The sequence below is a fragment of the Lynx canadensis genome, chromosome F1 (genome assembly GCF_007474595.2).
Source record: "Lynx canadensis isolate LIC74 chromosome F1, mLynCan4.pri.v2, whole genome shotgun sequence".
Lineage (NCBI taxonomy): Eukaryota > Metazoa > Chordata > Mammalia > Carnivora > Felidae > Lynx > Lynx canadensis.
This window is the reverse complement of record NC_044319.2, coordinates 9,378,932-9,401,361: the sequence shown is the minus strand read 5'-3', so window position 1 is coordinate 9,401,361 and position 22,430 is coordinate 9,378,932. Positions and strand designations below refer to the sequence as shown.

General features: G+C 39.4%; 1 protein-coding gene across 1 annotated transcript in view; it reads left to right on the top strand.

Moving 5' to 3' along the window:
- FMN2 (formin 2) overlaps window positions 1–22,430 on the top strand; it is a 391,745-nt gene that overhangs the window by 36,151 nt on the left and 333,164 nt on the right. Inside the window, exon 2 of the mRNA XM_030303011.1 lies at window positions 2,235–2,401. Within this exon, the coding sequence (XP_030158871.1) occupies window positions 2,235–2,401 (167 nt within the window). The remainder of the gene's footprint in view (window positions 1–2,234; window positions 2,402–22,430) is intronic.

Genomic DNA, 22,430 nt, shown 5'->3' with positions numbered 1-22,430 from the left:
TTGGTTTCCATACAACACCCAGTGCTCATCCCAAAAGGTGCCCTCCTCAATACCCATCACCCACCCTCCCCTCCCTCCCACCCCCCATCAACCCTCAGTTTGTTCTCAGTTTTTAACAGTCTCTTATGCTTTGGCTCTCTCCCACTCTAACGTCTTTTTTTTTTTTTTTTTCCTTCCCCTCCCCCATGGGTTCCTGTTGAGTTTCTCAGGATCCACATAAGAGTGAAACCATATGGTATCTGTCTTTCTCTGTATGGCTTATTTCACTTAGCATTACACTCTCCAGTTCCATCCACGTTGCTACAAAAGGCCATATTTCATTTTTTCTCATTGCTACGTAGTATTCCATTGTGTATATAAACCACAATTTCTTTATCCATTCATCAGTTGATGGACATTTAGGCTCTTTCCATAATTTGGCTATTGTTGAGAGTGCTGCTATGAACATTGGGGTACAAGTGCCCCTATGCATCAGTACTCCTGTATCCCTTGGGTAAATTCCTAGCAGTGCTATTGCTGGGTCATAGGGTAGGTCTATTTTTAATTTTCTGAGGAACCTCCACACTGCTTTCCAGAGCGGCTGCACCAATTTGCATTCCCACCAACAGTGCAAGAGGGTTACCATTTCTCCACATCCTCTCCAGCATCTATAGTCTCCTGATTTGTTCATTTTGGCCACTCTGACTGGCGTGAGGTGATACCTGAGTGTGGTTTTAATTTGTATTTCCCTGATAAGGAGCGACGCTGAACATCTTTTCATGTGCCTGTTGGCCATCTGGATGTCTTCTTTAGAGAAGTGTCTATTCATGTTTTCTGCCCATTTCTTCACTGGGTTATTTGTTTTTCGGGTGTGGAGTTTGGTGAGCTCTTTATAGATTTTAGATACTAGCCCTTTGTCCGATATGTCATTTGCAAATATCTTTTCCCATTCCGTTGGTTCCCTTTTAGTTTTGTTGGTTGTTTCCTTTGCTGTGCAGAAGCTTTTTATCTTCATAAGGTCCCAGTAATTCACTTTTGCTTTTAATTCCCTTGCCTTTTCCTTCCCAGTTCTGACTATGATAGGAACAAGTCTTTGTCACAGAATCATAGCATTGCATTTATGCAGAAATCCTAAAAATATTTATTAATGCTTCTTATGTGTGAGAGGCCATATTTGCAGGATATATGCTGGCTGTCAGGGAGTTTATTTTAGTGAGAGGTGTAGATGTTAAATAAGTACACACATGATTAAAATAATTAATTACACAAAGAACTAAGAAAGGCGCCAAAAGAGTATGGAAGGGGGTCACTGAAGGCTTTTTTGAATAAGCAATTTTCATCTAAATTTGAAGAATGAATCCGCTAATTACAGGGAGGGGCAGGAGCAGGGCAAGAACTGAGGGAGCAGTTGTAGCCCTGGGAGGGATGCTGGAAATCTTCTGTGTCTATCATAGTTGACTAATGCAGGAATCAGCTGAATGAATTTCTAAAGGGTAATAAAGTAGAGAGTGAGTGGTAATTAGAAAGGATTAGGGACCTCCAGCCATTGTGTTCTCCCAGATGAGTCTGAGGTATAGCTGGGATTGAGAACCATGGCACTAGGTGGAACCCAGCCCTCTTGGTCCTCGGCCAGTGTCCTGTTCTCGTGCCTGTCTTCTCTGGTCTCTTCTAGGGAAATAAAAGCTGAAGTTTGCACCTACCATAGAGCTATGGTTCTGAGGATCATATGAAAAAAATTTGTCTGACATACTTGCTGGCTCTTTTCTTGGGCGTTGGGGCCTTTCCCTGCCTCCTGTGTCCTCATTCTCTGCCCTTGTCTATTGCCATGCCAGAGACCATGAATGTCAGTCACTGACATTTCTTAGTCCACTTGGTGGTTGCTAACTGCTCCCTCAGGGAGCCATTAGCAGGGTAAATGAAGAGAGGAAGGAGGGTTACCAATGATAATCCCAAAGGCTGGGCACTTCTTTAGGTGGAAATATACTTCTTCAGGTGGGCCATCATGTGGCGTAACCTCTTTTGGGGCAGGAGATATTTTGGGGGATGGGAGAGCAAACCAGAGCCACCTTCTCCCATGCGGTATCCCAGTCCTCAGACTATGGAGTTTTCTCTGTGTTTGAGAAGCTGCTGTCTGTGCACTTCAGTGGCCTTGGCAACAGTGATGCTCACTGGTGGTGTTTTTCCAGGCTTCACTCCTCTGGGAGGGTTCCGAGCCAGGTGACATGCCAGTGCTCCTGACTGTATTTCATCTGCAGGGCGAACTCTGTTGGAGAAGCTGTTCAGCCAACAAGAGAACGGGCCTCCAGAAGAAGCAGAGAAGTTTTGCTCCCGGATCATTGCCATGGGTCTTCTACTTCCTTTCAGTGACTGCTTCAGGGAACCATGTGATCAGAACGCCCAATCAAGTTCAGCTCCATTTGATGTAAGTAGGAACATTTACTTCTGTCTGCGAGGCAGATTGGAGTTAAAATAGCAGCTGTGATGTGTGTCTGCCCAGTCACCCCACACTTTAAATACCAACATGTGATGCAAGTCATCCTTCCCTCAGCCACTCAGCAGCTCAGCATGTCTATTTAATTTCTACACTTTCCTTCCTCACTTAAGTAATCCTAAGTATATTTGTCAAACCTCCTTTTCTTAACAGATGGTCACTCGTGACAGTTTTCTAACCTGCTTTAATCGGTAATGATTTTCCAGTGGCTCTGAGTCAGGACTGCCTACTTGGCTGGTCACGGACATTACTTCACAAGCAGTACCAGAGGGCCAGAGCTTTGTTCCCAGGGGGCTGCAGGTTTCCATGGGTGCCTAGAACGCTCTTTCAGTGTGTTCACAGCTCATCTATTTCCTAACCATTGATATGAAGCAGCATTGTCTGCTTTCTCCCCAGCTCCCATCCACCAAGAGCATTCATACTGTGAACCAGTAATCGAAAAGGCATATTCATAATTCCTAGTGAATATCAATCAGCACAGCTGGATTATCATTCTCAAGCCAGGTATTGCTAATGTTTCTCAGGTATGTGGTGCACGTGTGACATCGGTAGTTGTATTGAGTTGCGTCTAAAACCCAGATATGTCAGAATGCTCCTGTACGATTTTCTGATAGGAAAATTGAAGGTCTGGTTGGCTCACTTGTGCAGAGCCCAGTATTTGTGAGGCAGAGTAATGGGTTCTCGACCATATGGGTTCGTTACAGTTGTTTCCTTGCTTCCAACTACACCCTTCTTCTGTGCCTTTAGTATACATGCTATTGACCAGTGAATGAAATAATGGTGACTTTTGAAAGGCAATGAAAATGAGCCCTGATCAAGATGTGACAGTAAATAATAAAATGTCTATATGTCTTGCATTTCTTCTTTCTCTTCTTCATACATTATAAACTATGTTCTTCCTTGATCTCCCTTCAGTATTAGGGAAATAAATCACGTAAAGTATCGTGAGATCTTCTTGACACTTTCCATGTGAAAGAAGGCTTCTCAGGATGTGCTGTGACTTGTGAATCTTGCTTCTTAAGATCTTTTTATTTAATTATTTTTAAAAATGGCACTAGCTAATTATTTCTAGGTAGATCTTTCTATTCTATGGGAAGAATTGGATAATTTAAAATTTTCCTTCCTTCGTTTTTCTTTTTTTTTTGTTTGATGAGAGAATTGTGTTATGATAGAAACTGAACACCTGGGGACTGTGTAGCTAAAAGTGTGCAGAGAGCTGTGTTCTAGAAAATACATAAATTTGCACGTTGGGATTAAAATAAATGTGGCACAAAGGCAAACCCTGGCCATGTCTAAAGCTTGCCTTTTGATTGGAACTACCCGCAAAATGACTGCATTATCCTCTTAAAGTTTAGAGGTAAACAGTCTTCTCATTCAATAAATGTGGAATTGGAATAAACTGAAAAGAATAGGATTATTCTATACCTCCTTTTTTTTCTTTCTTAATCACTGAACTGGCTGCTGCTTTTTTGTAATGTTTATTTATTTTGAGACAGAGGGAGTGTGCGAGCTCTGTGGAGCCCAATGTGGGGCTTGACTCAGGGCTTGATTGCACAAACTGTGAGATAATGACCTGAGCTGAAATCAAGAGTCGGTCCCTTAACTGACTGAAACACCCAGGTGCCCCTGAACTGGCTGTTTCTCATCTTCCACCTCCCTCCATTCCTGTGTTAGAGTAGTAACCCCTCTCATGATTGTCTGTTTGGAGGACAGCTGGGTACGGCAAAGAGAGGGAAAAGCAAACAAATAAAATCCCTTAATATGGTAGAAAGTAATTTCCTCAGAATAAGAATTTCTTTCCCTCAACTTTCTGTGATTGTATTTTCTCCTTTATTTGTTGGCTCTGTAGAACATCTCTACTCCCCCTGCCAAACTAAACACAAAACAAATAAGAATTTAAAGCCACTTTAGTAAGAAATGTTATTCCATATACTTAAACAGAAGTTCAGTCACACAACTGTGCATTTCCTGTATGCACAGTCAAGGATTTTCTTCAAAACTCAACAGAGGTAACAATATAGGGAGTTATGTAGACTGAGGTATTAGTGGGGAAATGGAGAGGAAGGCACTTATCTGTGTGCGGAGAAATTCCTGATAATTAGTTTCTTTGCTGATTTCCAGAAAATTGCTGTTGGGAGGATTTCTAACCAACAATTCTCTTGGGGAAAGTAGCCTTTCGAGACTGATGACCATGTGGGAATAAATTCATAACTGGCACTATTCCTAACCCAACTTTGATCCCTTCCCTAAGAACATCTGATTCCCTCCTTTTCCTCCTCTTGCCATTTATACACATAATTAGAGCAGTAAAGAGTTTTGACTTAGGGATCTCACTGATATGGTTTGTGGATTAGCTTTCTTCATTCAACCTTTTTGATTTTAGCCCCATGTTATATTATACATTTTTTAGGGCCTAACATTTTGCTTTAGAAATGCTATAAATAATATGAAAAGACTTCACATAAGTTTCAAGAACACTAAAAGGTAAAGAGCTTTGAGTGATAATGTTCATTCATTCACAGATGCTTACCAAATACATTCTATATGCCAGGGAGTGCTTTAGTCTCCATAGATATGTCACTGAGGAAGAGAAATAGGATTTCTGTTCTCCTGAAATTTATATCCTCTTCATGGTGGGGAGAGACACATAAAAGACAAAACAAAACAACAAGTAAAAGCATAGGTCATGAATTTACATCAGATTCTAGTAAATGCTATAAAGGAAATAAACCCTAGTAACACGATAGGGTGAATGAGGGTGGGGTAGGGTAAGTGTAGGGGAAGCCTCACTAAGGATTCCTGATGGGAGGTCTGAGGGAAGATCATTCCAGGAAGCTCACCTGATAAGTACAGAGGGTCTAGGGAGAGTATAAGCATGACCTAAGCACACAGCCTGAGCACCTGCATAGGTGAAGTTTAATGAGTTGAGGACAGAAAGGACTCAGGGTCAGAATGTGCAGGGTCCTGAAAGCCATGGAAGGAAAATAGATTTTTATATAAGTAGGAGCTTTGGGAAGGTTTTATGCAGGGCAAGAACATATTTTACATGAATCATTTATCCTAGTCTTTGGATAATGGAGTATTGGAGGCAGAAATAGAAGTAGGAAGTCCAGGTGGGCTTATTGGAATAGTTGAGTGAGGGATGGTGGTGGTAACTTGGGGTAGGATGGTGGTGAGGGAGTTAGAGTCCTTGGGTGTGAGATGGATTCTGTAGGTGGAGCTGATGGGACTTCTGGTAAGTTAGACGTGGGGGCAGTGGAAAAAGAAAGTCAACTATAACTTCTTAGTTTTTTATTTTAAGCAGCTGGGTAGATGGTTGTGCCATTTATTAAGATGTAGAGAAGCCAGGTCTGTTTTAGGAGGAAAATGTTGTAAGGACAGGACTAGTGCTCGTTATATACTTTTCTTGAATAAAATTCTGTTTATTTAGAAAACTAATACTTAGCATATAAGCTGACAAACATTAGCTTTTGCTTTTCACTGGTGGAATGATGTTGACTTTATTAGCTAATCAAAATTAGGGCCATGATATAAAGATATTTCAACCATCAGGTTTGTAGCCCTTTGCATAGCCATGTATTCATAGAACAGAAAGAAAGATGGAGATCCTTTATAGGCCTGATAGCATTGTCCATTATCTTTTTCCATTTCCATTACTAACCTGGGGACCCAGAAACTATCAACTTACTTCTTATTCTCTGACATATCCTCACATTTGCCTTTTGCTTTTTTTTTTTTTGTTTTTTGTTACTGTTGTTGGTTTTGTATATCCGATAGAATTCTAAGCTAGATCATTTCTGAAGCTAACGAGAGAAAACACATGCACATTACTACTGCTTGGTAGATTGTATTGTTTAATTGTAGATCATGGTATTTTTTTTTTGTGGTGAGGAAAGACTTTTTTCCTTCTGGAGCCTGTTCTAGTCATTTCTCAAGGGTTAGAAAAAATCTCTCTCCGGAAATGTTTGCCATAAATCCTTAGAAATAGCAAAAACTTAAAAAAAAAATTAAAAAAGAAAAAAAGAAAAGAAAAAGGGGCGCCTGGGTGGCTCAGTCGGTTAAGCGGCCGACTTCAGCTCAGGTCATGATCTCGCGGTCCGTGAGTTCGAGCCCCGCGTCGGGCTCTGTGCTGACAGCTCAGAGCCTAGAGCCTGTTTCAGATTCCGTGTCTCCCTCTCTCTGACCCTCCCCCATTCATGCTCAGTCTCTCTGTCTCAAAAATAAATAAACGTTAAAAAAAAAATTAAAAAAAAAAAAGAAATAGCAAAAACTTCATTATGTCACATCATCTATAGTTGACCCTTGAACAGTGTGGGGGTGAGGGGCACACCCCCCACACACAGTCAAAACTTCACATACAACTTTTGACTTCCCCCCCAATTTAACTACTCAGGGCCTACTGTTGATTGGAAGCCTTACTGATGACAAAACCTAGTTGATTAACACATGTTTTGCACGTTATACGTATTACATACCGTATTCTTACAATAAAGTAAGCTAGGGAGAAGAGAATGTTATTAAGAAAATCATAAGGAAGGAAAATACATTTACTGTACTATAAAAAAGTATATAAGTGAACCCACATAGTTCAAACCCGACTTGTTCAAGAATCAGCTGTAACTTGGCAGTTTTGGGCCACTGCCCTGCTCCCTGTGGACAAAGAATGCTAGGCCTCAGCCTGTGGCTGACCACGGGCTCTGGCTCATTGCCTGTTAGTTGTAGATGGAGGTCATTTTGCAAGAATAGGTTCAGTATGTGGTCCCTCAAGATCCCTTTTCCTTTGAATGCTTTTATTTATATTAGGTTTTTCTGAGTCGTATTCATTAGCGACTGTTTTCCAGCAAACCACAGTTTTCTCACATAGGTCTTCTCGGATTTCTTTAATCATCACTGTGTCAGATATCATGTTGCCTCTGCATCACAAAAAATAAAGCAAGTTTACTTGGCCCAAAGATTTTGGCAGGAGTAAATGATTATACTTACTCCTTTAGAACTGATTTTAAATGTCTTCCTAGTAGAATATTTTTGGATCCCTCGCTTTTTTGGGTTTGGCAGGTTTTACTAATTTTGCTAACTATGTAGTAATCCCATGCTTACCAGATGGGCAAGAGCTCCTTGCTATGTGTGTAAATGGATATAAGTTTGAATGAGTTATTAGTGAGGCTAGAATTAAAGAGAAGGAAGACATGAAAATTCAGGCTAAAAAGGCATAAAGAAAACATGATCCTGAACGTGTCAGAAAAATAATTCATCAATCAAAACCAATAATGGTCTCTGCTGAAAAACTGATGAAATACACTCTGCTCACCGTCACCAGTAGCTGGAATGAAGACTTAAGTGAACAAATAGAAATGATCATTTCTATTTGAATCCAGTTTTTTTCAGAGTAGGAAGAATACTTGGATTCTTTTTAGTCAAAGCCACACAGATCTTTTTCTGAGAAGAAATAAAAGCCATGACACACCTTTCAGTTCTAAGAAAATGCACACACACACACACACACACACACACACACATACATTACTGTACGTCTGTTTTTGAAACACTGTGTATAGGATTAGGTCTCAGGAAGCTTTTAAGTGTGATTTAAAATTATATTTAATTTTCAGACCATCTTTTTAAATTATTTTAGCTGAACATTTCTTTTCCTTGCAGACTTCCCTCTAATCTCAACATAGGAGTCAGTAGTAAAATAGAAGATTTCATTTAACAAAATTCATTTTGTAGCCATAGTTTTACATCTGTTCCATTACTCAGGTAATCATTGCCTAAACTCATGAGAAGCAGGGTGACAAGAGTAGATTGAAAATATAATCCTTTCCCTCAGTTTTACTTATTTTAGTCTTTGTTTGTTTAATTTTAAGGACTTAAAAGAGGTCTAAGGTACTACGTTCACGTGGTTAAAGAAGAGCTCTGCTCCTGGCCTTGGCCTCTCCCACTCTAGTTCTACCCTTGCCTGGCTCTCCTTGTTCTTGTTTTGATGGTTTTAACTTTGATATTTTAAATTTGCTGATTTGCCTTTGGGCTGTCACAGATTAGGATTTAGGTATTTCCCAACCTTTCCCCTCCCCATTCCTTCCAGTATAGTTAATACTGGTCTTCTAGTTTCCCTTTGATAATTCTGCCTTGAACCTTAAATAATATGGTTCAGATTATTTTGTCGTTTCATTGACTTCGGATGATGTCTCCTGCTGCCCCACCCACCTCACATAATTAGGCTATCTAGTGTCTCTACTTTCTCCTCCACCTGGTCCCAACCTGAGCTTTCTAGCTTCTACCAAGAACACTTTTATCCTTCAGGTATATTTTTAAGGTTAATTGTTTTAAAAAATGTTTATTCATTTATTTTGAAAGGGAGAGAGAGACAGAGAAAGAGAGAGAGAGAAAGAGAGAGAGAGAGAGAGAGAGAGAGAGAGAGAGAATCTCAAGCAGTCTCCATGCTGTGAGTGCAGAGCTGGATGTGGGGCTTGACGTGAGATCGTGACCTGAGCTAAGTCAAGAGTCCGATGCTTAACAGACTGAGCCACCTAAGCACCCCTAAGGTTAATTTTTAATTTTATTTTAAAAGTTGAGAAAATGTTTGGACACCCTGTAACTGTTGCCTTGCAGAGGCGATAGTGTGCTCTGATTTCATTTCCTTTTTAATATCCCAATATCACAGCCCCCAGGCCACTCAGATGAGGATGTTTCTGGGGTTAAGTTCCCATGGATTCTGTTATTTTAATAAACAGTCACTTGTTCAAAAGTATCCCGTATTTAGTTCAGTTACATTTGATTTATCCCTTTCTGATATAGGGAGCCCTCATCTAGCACAACAAAGTTCTTGATTGCCTTTTATTTTGTTTTCTTTTGGGAGAAGAAACCTGTATCTATCTATCTGTCTGTCTATCTATCTATCTATCTATCTATCTATCATCTATTTATCTATCATCTTTCTTTTTCTTTCTCTTTCTTTCTTTTTCTATCTATATTCTCAATATCTTTGAGTTTGTACCCTATTCTTACCATTTAATGGAGTTCTTTCAATTTTTCTTGAAGACTACTGCTGTGGTCTGAATATTTGTATACAAAATTCATACTTTGGAATCCTTATGCCTGGTGTGATGGTGTTTGGAGGTGGGGCCTTTGGGAGGTGACCAGATCAGGAGGGTGGAGCCCTCATGAATGGGGTTAGTGCTCTTTTAAAAGAGATCCTGCCCAGAGATCTCTCCTTCCACCATGTCAGGATGCAGTGAGAAGGCATCAACTATGAACCAGAAAGAGGGATCTTACTAGATAAGGAACGCTGTTGTTTCCTTGATCTTGGACTTCCAACCTCCATTGTGAGAAATAAATTCTGTTGTTTATAAGCCATCCAAACTATGATATTTGTTATAGCAGCCTGAATGGATTAAGACATCTAATAGCTTCCTCTTTTAATTTAGATCAGGTTCCTGATATATAATTATGACTTCTATTTTTTTTTTTTCCAGCTCCTTTTCTCTTGCCCTGCCCCTGGTTATTAGGCGCACAGAAATTAAAGACTGTATTCTCAACTGATTTACAGCCACTTTAAAGAGAAAAGATACATAAAGAAATTATTGGACTTTAGTGGTTGCGGTGGGCTCTGTAGTCTGACTGTCCTGGATTTGAATCCTTGATTTCCCGCTTACTCTATAAACATAGGTGAATGGCTTAGTTTCTCAGTTTGTTTCTTGTAAAATGAGCAGTGATGTACTGGTTTCTGGGTAAGAGGAAAGCATGAATACAAATAAAGCATTTTGTAGAGTATAGGGCATACAGTAAGTGTTCAATGTATATTAATTGTCGCCACAGATCATAGTTGCATTTAGGGTTCCAGTGGAGGTACGTACAGTGGAGGGAGCAAAGGAGAGGATTAACTGAGTCTCCTTGGTAGCTCAGGAGATAATCCTTAGGGTGAGACTTGAGGCTGACTTGGAGTTTGCTGTAGGGACCAGCCAGATCAGGATAAGTCTATGTATGCGGCATGCAGATGATTTTGAGTGTAAATTGAGAGGATGATAGGTAAAAGGAGGCCAGACATGGAAATATTTATGTCACCTTAGAGATGTTTTTAGTATATATGCTGCTGAAGTGAGCACTCCTTGGGGATGTTTGTAAATAATTTTTGAGTAGTTAAGCTATAACAGATTGCCATTTATAAGAAATCATTCTGGTGGCAGAGTAGAGAATGAAGAAGTTTAAAACTGGTTTACTGGATGATCAGTAAAAATGTCTAAACTGAAACAGGCAGTGTGGAAGGAAAGAGACAGCTATGGGGAATGTTTAGGATTTAGAATTGACAGGACTTGTCATTTTAATTAGATAGGGGGAAGTGAAGGAGTAGATGGCTTCTTTGGTTTCGGATTTGCAACTCTAGGTGGATGGTGATACTCCATCCACAAAGAGGCAGAATGCTAAGGAGGGAACACGTTTCACGGAAGATGATAAAACTCTCATGGACATCTAGAATAGAATGTATGATTGTTTGGGACATAATGGTGGCAATTCCTAGAGGGAGAAGGAGCTGCTGTTACTAGCATTACCATAGTTGCGTTAAAAATAAGCAGATCTAATAAATTATGATAGAGAGTAATAAATCAAGATAAAAGTTCTTTTTTAAATAATTTTATTTAATTTATTTTTAAAATTTACATTCAAGTTAGTTAGCATACAGTGCAACAATGATTTCAGGAGTAGGTTCCTTAATGCCCCTTACACATTTAGCCCATCCCCCCTCCCACAACCCCTCCAGCAACCCTCAGTTTGTTCTCCATATTTAAGAGTCTCTTATATTTTGTTCCCCTCCCTGTTTTTATATTATTTTTGCTTCCCTTCCCTTATGTTCATCTGTTTTTTTATCTTAAAGTCCTCATATGAGTGAATGAGATACCGCTTATGCTAAGCAAAATTAATCAGAGAAAGACAAATATCATAAGATTAAAATTCTTAAGGACGGGGAGAAATAGGTGTAGTGAAAATGGATTAATGGGAGGCTTTGGCCAGAAGATACTGGTATTCAAGATTTCAGAGATGAAGCTGTTCTACTGATTCCAAAGTCCAGTCTGCGGAGTGGAATGCCCGTTGTCTTTGGAATTGAGGCACTGAGGTTGTTGGCTGAGATTTAGTGTCCCACAGGATTGTGGAGGAGTAGGTGTTGAGATGCAGACATGAGACCATGCCAACAGTCCTGGAAGAGTGTAAGGCTGTGTGGAGGTCAGTTAGTTTCTGCAATAAGGAAATCAGATAATGACATTACTGCTTGATATGGGCTTCAAAGGTGCAGAGGATTCTGCACAGGGTGGGCATGGAATATTCTTTAGATGATTATGGAGGGCTAGATTATGAGGCCATGTTATACAAGAGGAATCAGGAAAATCCCCTTTTAGTTCAGTCCTTACTTGCTTGATTTATCACATCAGCCTTTTTAATTACCTTCTTGGGTATGCCTGTTACTAGTCACCAGTCCAATCTCCTTGTGCTTTCCTAGGGCTTCTTGGTTTGGGGCCAAGTTCTCTTCCGGATATATGTGATGATGTATCCGGACATTTTTGGTTGCTACAACTGGGGAGGGCTGCAGCTGGCATCTTCCCTTCCTGACAAAGGACTTTCCAGTACCAAATGCCAATAGTTGAGAAACCCTTTGCTGTACATCCTGCATAAAGCTTTTGGTGGTTTCTCTGTCAATGAAGTACCAGTTCTTTGACCTCCATGATCTGTCTCCTGCTTGCAACCCTTTCATACATCTCTAGCTCATGACCCACTTCCTTTCTGTTCCTCCAAACTCTGTCCTTCACTATGTTGAAGTGCTATCAGTTTGACAATGATCTATACTTTTTCTCACCTCTGGGGCTCTGTGAGTCCTACTGCTTCTGTTCATAAATTATTATTTCCCAATGAAATTCTACTTTTTTTTTTTAATAGAATGGGGTTCAGAGTTCCCTATGAGTTATCTTCTTCAACCATCTAAGTCTGAATTTTCTCTCTTAGTAGACCTGACACATGTATTATAATTGTCTATTTACCCTATAAGGCTCCAGTGCAAATTACATTTTACGTGGAGGTGTCTCTGTGTTTACCATAGAGACACAGAACTCTGGTAAATATGGGCATCAGGTCTCCCCAGAGTGGTTAAGAGCAGACTCTAGTCCTAAACTGGATTACAATCTCATCTACTCCATTTAAGATGTTAGGACATTTACCCAAGGTCACAGATTAAAAATTTTCATGTGTAGTGCTAGTGCCTACCTCTGGAGTTATTTTGAATATTAAATGAGATCAATAAAACATTGCATAATTCCTGGCACATAAGTACCCAGTAAATATTAGCAATTACTATTTTTAATTACTATATTTCAAGTTCCTATCGTAGAACCTGTTGTACCCTTTAATAAATATGCCTTGATTTCATGAAGAAGGCTGTGTAAGGTAGGAACCAGATAATCCAGTATGTGAATTGTCTTGAATGATCAAGAGTTACCTATATTTAATAATCTTGTAAACACTTGAAGGGAGAGCAGATGGAGGATGGGATGGAATATGGGTTTGCTTAGAAATTAATTGGCTTGAGAATTGACTCTGTTGGATCTCTCCTTCTGGGCTTATTGCCATTCTTCTTTCTTAATACATTTGCTGCTTATGATTTTACTGCTGCAATTACCATATTTCCCGCCCAATCCTCCCTGCCCACACCTTTCTGGATGGAGTGGAATGGAGATGGAGGGAGTAGGAGAAGCTGTGTGTGTGTGTGTGTGTGTGTGTGTGTGTGTCTGCAAACTGTGGAGAGGAACCATCATGTCCACTTGGTGCTGTGACCACTTCATATTGACTGCATGATGTCCCTGGTTCTGAGAAACATTACACTCAAATCTTGGCAGATAACTTACATATTTGCTGCATTAGCCCTCAGTGTTTATGTGTGTGAATGTCTGGCATGCTTTACAGATAATGTGGCATGAATGAATGGCTTTCTGTAACACCTCCCCAAAGAATAAGGACCTCTGTTTCACTCAGCATTCCTAGGATAGAGGAGCCAAAAAGGGCCAGAGATTGGTTTGCTACACAGTTACATTGCTCCTCTCTTTCAAAGAACTCTACCACATGGAATAAGTTTGATTTTTTGGGTTGGATAATTTATTGAAATATTTGAAGGGAATAATCAATAAATATTAAACAGGAAAAAATTTGCTTGCTATTGTTAGTTTTCTCCAAAAGGCATTTTTTCATTTAATTTTATTTAAGGTTATAAAATAGATTTATTTCGGGTCACCTGCGTGGCTCAGTCAGTTAAGCCCCTGACTTGGGCTCAGGTTATGATCTCATGGTTGGTGAGTTTGAGCCCTGCCCCAGGCTCCGTGCACGCTCTGGGCTGACAGCTCGGAGCCTGGAGTCTGCTTAAGATTCTGTGTCTCCCTCTCTCTCTGTCCCCCCGCCTCACTTGCACTCTGTTTCTCTCTCTCTTTCTCTCTCAAGAACAAAAAAAAATTAAAAAATAGATTTATTTCATAAAGAATATAATAAGCAGATATGTATCAAGAAGTTCCTACTTGATTTCTTTCTTTGCAGTCCGTACATTTGTATGGCTTAAAAATTTTTTCTTTGCGTTACTAGCCTTTCTTTACCATAGGATTGATTGTGCGTTGATTTGTGGGTCAAATTACATCTGCCATGCTTGTAGCCCTACAGTTTAGTGTGAACTAAAAGGCTTTTAATATTTACTTTAAAAATTTTTATTTCTCTTGGGGCACTTGGGTGGCTCAGTTGGTTAAGCGTCTGACTCTTGGTTGCAGCTCAGGTCATGATCTCATGGTTTCATGAGTTCAAACCCCACATTGGGTTCTGTGCTGGCAGCATGGAGCCTGCTTGGGATTCTCTCTCTCTCTCTCTCTCTCTCTCTCTCTCTTGAATGATCAAGAGTTACCCCTTTCTCTCTACCCCTTTTCCACTCGTGCTGTCTCTGTCTCTCTCAAATAAATAAATAAACCTTAAAAAATTATTTAAAAAGTGTTATTTCTCTGGACTCCATCATTAAAAAAATATTCTGTCACATTCTTTTTATCCCTACAATTTATAGTGATTTGTCCCTGGTTGCTGCTCAGTGAATGGTTGTATTACTGGATCCTGTAATAATCGGTATCCAAGTTTTATACATTTGAATTTAAGTATGTATATTTTGAGATTATTTTAATTTTTTTATCTGATATGTGATTTAGCAAATTTCTAACACGTTTCTTTTGTGTATTTTAAGAAGGTAAAACAAGTTTGCTTAAAAAAATAAAAAGGAGTCATGAGTTTGAGCCTCACATTGGGCATAGAGGTTACTTAAAAAAATAAATACATAAAAATAAAAAAATAAATGCCACAGATTTTGTGGCTTAAACAACAGAAATTGGGATACCTGGCTGGCTCAGGCAATAGAGCATGGGATTCTTACTCTTGATGTTGTGAGTTCGAGCCCCACATTGGGTGTAGAGATTACTTAAAAAAAAAGAAGTTATACAAGTGATTTCTTCTCCCCCCCAATGCCCCCCCCCCCCCACCAATTAGGGGGAATTCAAGAGTATTGTTACAAAAGTAGTAAGGGTACTAATTGTTATTTCCTTGCCACAAAGTTTTCTGAACTTAGAAATGTTACCAGTACTTTTGTGGATTTTAGATCAATCCCCAATCATAAAGTCAATTGGAGTTTAGAAAAATCAGTTTCTAAAAATACATTATTGGCAGTCACACTTTTTAAGTCAGCGACCTACTTTCTTCTTCATGATTTGTTTTTTCCTCATTTAAGAGTATTATGCTATTAGGGATATCTGTTTTGGCTTTCACAACTGGTACTTTTTATCACATATTTGGCAAAAAGTGTTGAGTGACTCAGAATTCATTTGGAATATATACGATGGAGTTTTATTAAAATGAGTGACTTAGGCCAACTTTTCTGTCATGATTTTCTTTTCTAATCCTTCTCCTGGATATGCATTGAATATTAATAAGTTCTATTGATGTGACTCACATTTCTTGAGGCCTTTCTTATCTCAAGAGGCAGGAGAAGTATGGAATTATGAATCTATGGTAAACTAAAGGTAACCTGTACTGAGAAAACCTCACCCAACGAGGAATTTAGAGAGTTATTTTTTTCTCTTGATTTTCACAGGGCTTTGGATACCTGAAAGAAGATTTTTTCCACTTTTATTATCTTTATTGTTTAGATCAGGGGTTGGCAAAGTTTTTCAAAGTTGGCCAGATAGAAGATATTTTAGGCTTTAGTAAATACTTACAGCCTTTGTCACAAGTACTCAGGTCTGCTCTTGTCATGTGAAAGCAGCCATAGACAATAAATAATGAATACGTTTGGCTGTGTTTCCTAAGAAAACTATCTGCAAAAATGGGCATTTGGCCAAATTTGGCCTGTATAGGCTGTGGTTTGCTGACCCCTGGTCTATACTCAGGTAGGATATAAAAAGTGAATCTGTTGTGTGACTTTGATTTTTCTATCTCTAACCATGTAAGGTTACTGGCCAGTTACACAATATTTATTGAATTTTCCACAAAAAAATGCAGATACTCTCTTGTACTTGTTTTCTTACTGTCAAAAGGATGAAAAGACATAGTGACACAGCTGTTTAAAAGGAGAGGTGGTCGTCAAAGAGTTTTGAGATTTAAGTGGTCAGTATGACTGGAGCACAGAGTCACAGAGTGAGGAGACAGGGGCAGATGAGGCAACTTAAGATGCTGGATAGTATCTGAGTCATTTATGAAAGCTTCTGGAAGAATGCTTAGGAACTGGAACTCAATCCTGAGAGCAGTAGGGAGCCACTGGAGTGTTTTAGTTGGAGGAATGTGATGTGATCAGATCCATGTTTCAGAAAGAGCATTCTGGGTGTTTGTGGAGTATGGACTGAGACGTGTTGGACGGGTATGGTTCAGAGGTTGGAAGATTCTGAAGAGATGTTGCAATATAATTGCCCTCAACCATGTAAGTAGTAGTGGGGATGAAAAAAAGGACAATTCTAATGGTTCTTAGTTCTTAAACTCTAGCAAGCATTGGAATTACCTGGAGGATTTGTTAAATCATAAATTGCTGGGCTCCACCTCTAAAGTGTATGATTGCATGAGTCTGAGAATGAGGTTGGAGAATTTTCATTTCTAACAAATTCTCAGGTGATGCTGATACTGCTGGTTTGGAGAGCATACTTAGAGAAGCCAAGGTTGAAATGCTTTAGAAAGTCAAAATGACAAGGCTTGGCAATTTGGTTGATTGTATAAAGGTGAGGGACAGGCAGAAACAAGGAGGATGTACCCAGATTTCTGGCTTGAGCAATAGGGTAGAGGGTGATGATATTTACTGAGTAAAAACACAGGATGAGCAGGTTGGGAGAACAATTTAGGTCTTGCAGAACTTGAGGATATCTACCAAAACACATGCAAAAATAATTGTCATTTGTATCTAGTGGTCAGGCGAAAAAGCTTAGGTGGGAGAGAGATTGAGGAATCTTTAGTGTGTAAATGATATTCAAAGACATTATGCATTGAAAAGTGCCTGTAGAGTGAGAAGTGAGAGGGGCCTGATATATAGATGAACATTTATTCAATGAGAAGAGCAAAAAAAGATGCTGCAGCGAGACAGATAAGAAACAGTCAGAGAGGTAGGATAGAAAAAAGATTTTGGAGTATTAAGTGATATAAAATGTTGCCAAGAAGTCAAGTAAGATTAAGACTGAAAAGTAGTTACTGAATTTACCAGAAGTTATTGTTAATAACCTTGTAGACAGGAATTTCAGTTGAGTGCTGTGGGTGCTGTTTAGATTTCAGGAGGCTGAGATTTGAATGGAAGGGTAAGAGTAGGTGAGAAGGTGGGAGGTGAGATTGATGGAGGTGTGTGGTTAGCTCCAGAGGTTTTGTGTCAGGGAAAAGAAAAATAGAATGGGTTATCAGTTGGTTATCACTGCCCTTTTTCTTTTCTTTTCTTTTCTTTTCTTTTCTTTTCTTTTCTTTTCTTTTCTTTTCTTTTCTTTTCTTTTCTTTTCTTTTCTTTTCTTTTCCTTTCTCTTTTCTTTTTAAAAGACATGGAAGGGTTTAGAGCATGTGTACACGCTGATGGGAGGGCCCAGTAGAGAAGGGCCCATTGAAGCTTATAGGGGGATAAAAAATTGATAGACTGTGGTCATGAGAAAGCCAGAAGGGATGGGATGCATAGCATAAGTGGGGGGATTGGCCTGGGACAGGAATAGGAATGTCTGTGTGTGAACGCAGATGAAGAAAGAAGGGTGCGGAAGCAGGTGAGCTGCTGCTGTAGGTTGATGATGGGAAGTTGAGAGTCTCACTGGCTTTGGTGTTTTCTGTTAATTGGGAGGCATTGCCCTTGACATTGGGTGAAGAGGGATGTGTGAAGCCAGATGTTTAAAAAAAATAATGGAAGACAATTCATTTGGAAACCACAAAAACGGGACTGATAGCTGAACAGAGGGGTACCTGTGAAGGTCCACCCAAGTGGAAGGTAATGGGTGTGACAAAGTCAAAACACTGGACTGATCTTAGGTTGACATTTTGCCTTTGGATGGATCCACAGATTAGTAAGGATGGGAGTTGAGGATTTGGGCATGGAAGTGGTGGAAATAGTGGTCTACAACATTAGAAGACCAAACCAGGGGTATCGATGGTAGAAGCCGGGGAGTCAAGATTCTCAAGGTCTGGAGGATGAAGAGGTTCAGATAGGATGTCTACATGTATTATTTGACAGGAAAATAGTTTTTAAAGAGAAAAGAAAGAAAGAAGTAAATGCAAGCACAACAAGGGCAAGAATACTTCTGCCTCCCAGCCACATCTGGCCATGCCTTTTACCCGTTTCCCACTAAGGAAGGACTAAGATTAAAATAAGATCACCTATATTTTATGTTGTCATTATTGTATATGTAGTTCACTTTTTCTTTTTTCTTTCCAAATGCATATAGTTCTGGGGTGCCTGGGTGGCTCAGTCAGTTGGGTGACTGACTTCGGCTCAGGTCATCATCTCGTGTCGTAAGTTTGAGCCCCTGAGTCAGCTCTGTGCTGACAGCTCAGAGCCTGGAGCCTGCTTTGAATTCTGTATCTCCCCCTCTCTCTGCCCCTCCCCCACTGTCTCTCCCTCTCTCTCGCTCTGTCTCTCAAAAATGAATAAACATTAAAGAAAAACTAAATGCATATAGTTCATGATATATATGAATTATCATTCTAAACTAATCCATTTGTTATCAATTAATGGATCCCTTCTAGAATTGCTTCCAAAATAAAGTCTATCCATCACAGTGTTGGGTGACACCATTTGCCTTGTGAATGACCCACCTTAAATCTTGATTTCACTTTCACACTACCTCACGCAGCAGTCCACCCACCTGGCCACATCCTCAACCACTTCATCACCTGAAAAATGAGGAAGAGAGAATGTACTTTAAATGCATTGCAATGAGAACTTAAAAAATAGAATTGTCCCATGATACTCTGTGTGAAAATCCTCATGTCACTGGTTCATTTGGGAGCAGTTGCCTGGGAGGAGGATGGTTTTGATCAGAGACAGAAGAGGTAGATCTTGTGTGCAGATCAGAAATGTGTGAGTTTCCTGACGTCTTTGAAGTTGGGAGATAGCTATCCTTGAAACCTGTAGATAGGAGGAGGCTGCTGAGTCATCCTCATTGTTTTCCAAGGCTAAGATTCTCAAGGTACCAGTTAGACTGTATCGAAGATCCTATCATGCTTCCTATTAGAAGCATGCAAATAGGGTATCCTTGAAAAAAAGCATCTGATGCAAAGCCAAAATATAAGTTGAAATTAGAGACCAGCATTAATAGAACTATTTTGAATCTGATAATTGGCCTCATATTGTAGTAAATATTGATTGTATATTGTATTTCTACTTACTATAGTGGATGGGGAAGAGGATTTTTGAGCAAGCAGAGAACAACAACCCTAGGGTCACAGGACATTTTGGAGAAAAATATTTATTTTTAGTATTATATTAAAAATGCAACCATTATTTACTATAACGTGAGGTGATTTTCAGATTCAAAATAGATGGCAGCAAAACCCAAGGCAAGGTCTGAGACAAATCTTATGTTATTTACCTTAGGATGCTATAGCTCTCTGCCCAATACCCTGCAACAAGGGGGTGATCAGGAGACGGGTTCTGAGATCATGCAAGAAGTATCAGAGGTCTTTGAGGTGCCATCTCTTGGTGCTTATAATCCTTCTCCTTCCTAGGTGTGAATTATGATATTGAAAGACAATGGTCTAAGTATGCTATTTTTCAAAGTAACTTGAAAAAAGTATATACTGAGGAATATAATGTCTGGTTTGCTATCTAATAAGAAAAAAATGTACTCTTAACATAGGTTGTATTGATTAGATATTTAAGACCTTGCCCCTGAATTAGCATACACAATCTTTATATCAGTATTGTGCCATTTCAGTTGAAGACTCCTATAGGGTGCATCCTTTAAAATGGTATCTTGATCGAGCTGGGAATTCCATACTCATTTTGGAGATAGGCAATGAAATTGCCTAATGGTGAGTGATGTTTTCCTCCATGTAAGCAGGAAAATGGGAGAGGAAGTGATTACATCCCAAGATGAATGCAGATTAGTGAATCCACATGTGTCTATTTGGTTTCCCCAGTCCAGATGGTGGGAATGGTGAAGAGAGTCAGAAAGTTGGGACTTATTTCTTCTTTATGCCATGGTGTTTAGTACTCTAGATGGGCTGTGGTTTTGAGGATCATCACAACAAAACTAATCTTTTTTTCCATACGTAAGTGTTTCTCTTTATGTTTTTTTTTGGAAAAAATCATCAACAGAAGTTATGGAAAAATGAAAGTGATCTTGGGTCCCCATACACATTGTCAGAGAGGAAGTTTTTCTTTTTTTCTCCCTTAAAAACATTGCCTTGCTCAGAGTAGGCCTCCTGAATTACCTTTTTTTTTAACACAAAAATGATGAAAAGTGACCAGTGCTTACTAAGGACCAACCACTGCGCTAAGTGTTTAACACGGGTTACTTCAATTGATTAATTTTAAATAAATCATTTATTTATTTAATCCTATTTCCACTTTCTCTGATGTGGAAACTGAGACTTAGGGTAACTTGCCCAGTCACATAGGTTTGTAAGTGGGGAGATGGAATTCAAACCCAAGAAAGCTGACTCTATATCTGTGCCTTTTCTTCACCTTCCACAGCCAATCTATTCCTAAATCCTGATGATACAAAGGTATGTTTAGAAGTAGATGAAGCTGCAGACCTAGCTACCTCCTGGCTAGGTCTGAGGCTTCATCTACCTCTCCTCTCTCCCACATTACTGTGCTCCCCAGGAAGCTTCCAAAAATGCTAACCTGGGAGTTCTGCTTCAGGAAAGTCCAATGGACTAGGTATAAGGATAGACTCTGTATATAAGTGTTTTTTGACCAGCCAGGTTTGGGAGAGCTTTCCTCTAGAAAATGTGTTCTTTCAGTATTCGTTATAGCTTAGATGTGGAAGCTGCTCTTGGTCTTTTGTAAACTCCAAGGAGGGCCTACCTTGAATTCTCCAGTGTTTTAGCTCAGCTGATGAAAGCTGCTCTACTAGAACTAAGCTTAATAAGGAACATTTTCCCTGGCTGCTCATTAAGGCTTTGCTTCCCTGTCTGTAATTGAGAAGCTGCTCAGGTGAAAGAGAGCAAGAGCAGGTTGGTTTCTAGGTGGTTTGCAGACTCGTCAGTAGAACTAAAGCACCTTTAATTTCTTATGAACTTCCTTGGTTAGACTTTCATTGCTCTTCTTTTTTTTTAAATATCGAATTTATTTATTTTTAAATTTACACCCAATTCAGTTAGCATATAGTGCAACAATGATTTCAGGAGTAGATTCCAGTGATTCATACTCTATGTATAACACCCAGTGCTCGTTCCAACAAGTGTCTTCCTTAATGCCCCTGACCCATTTAGCCCATCCCCCCTCCCACAACCCCTTCATCAACCCTCTGCTTGTTCTCTATATTTAAGAGCCTCTTATGTTTTGTCCCCTTCCCTGTTTTTATATTTTTGCTTCCCTTCCCTTATGTTTATCTGTTTTGTACCTTAAATTCCTCATATGAGTGAAATCATATGATATTTGTCTTTCTCTGACTAATTTTGCTTAGCATAATATCCTCTGGTTCCATCCAGGTATTTACAAATGGCAAGATTTCATTCTTTTTGATTCCCAAGTAATACTCCATTGTGTGTATATATGTATGTATATATATATATATATATATATATATATATATATATATATACACACCACAACTTCTTTATCCATTCATCTGTTGATGGACTTTTGGGCTCTTTCCATACATTGGCCATTGTTGATAGTGCTGCTATAAGCATTGGGGTTCATGTGCCCCTTTGAAACAGCATACCTGTATCCCTTGGATAAATACCTAGTGGTACAATTGCTGGGTTGTAGGGTAGTTCTATTTTTAATTTTTTGAGGAACCTCCGTACTGTTTTCCAGAGTGGCTACACCAGTTCACACTCCCACCAGCAGTTCAAAAGAGATCCTCTTTCTCTGCATCCTCACCAACATCTGTTCTTGCCTGAGTTGCTAATTTTAGCCATTTTGACTGGTGCAAGGTGCTATCTCATTGTGGTTTTAATTTGTATTTCCCTATCGATGAGTGATGTTGAGCATTTTTTCATGTGTCTGTTAGCCATCTGGATATCTTCTTTGAAGAAGTGTCTATTCATGTCTTTTGCCCATTTCTTCAATGGATTATTTGTTTTTGGGGTGTTGAGTTGGATAAGTTCTTTACAGATTTTGGATACTAACCCTTTATCTGATATGTCATTTGCAAATATCTTCTCCCATTCCACCGGTTGCCTTTTAGTTTTGCTGATTGTTTCCTTCACTGAGCAGAAGCTTTTTATTTTGATGAGGTCCCAGTAGTTCATTTTTGCTTTTGTTTCCCTTGCCTCCAGAGATGTG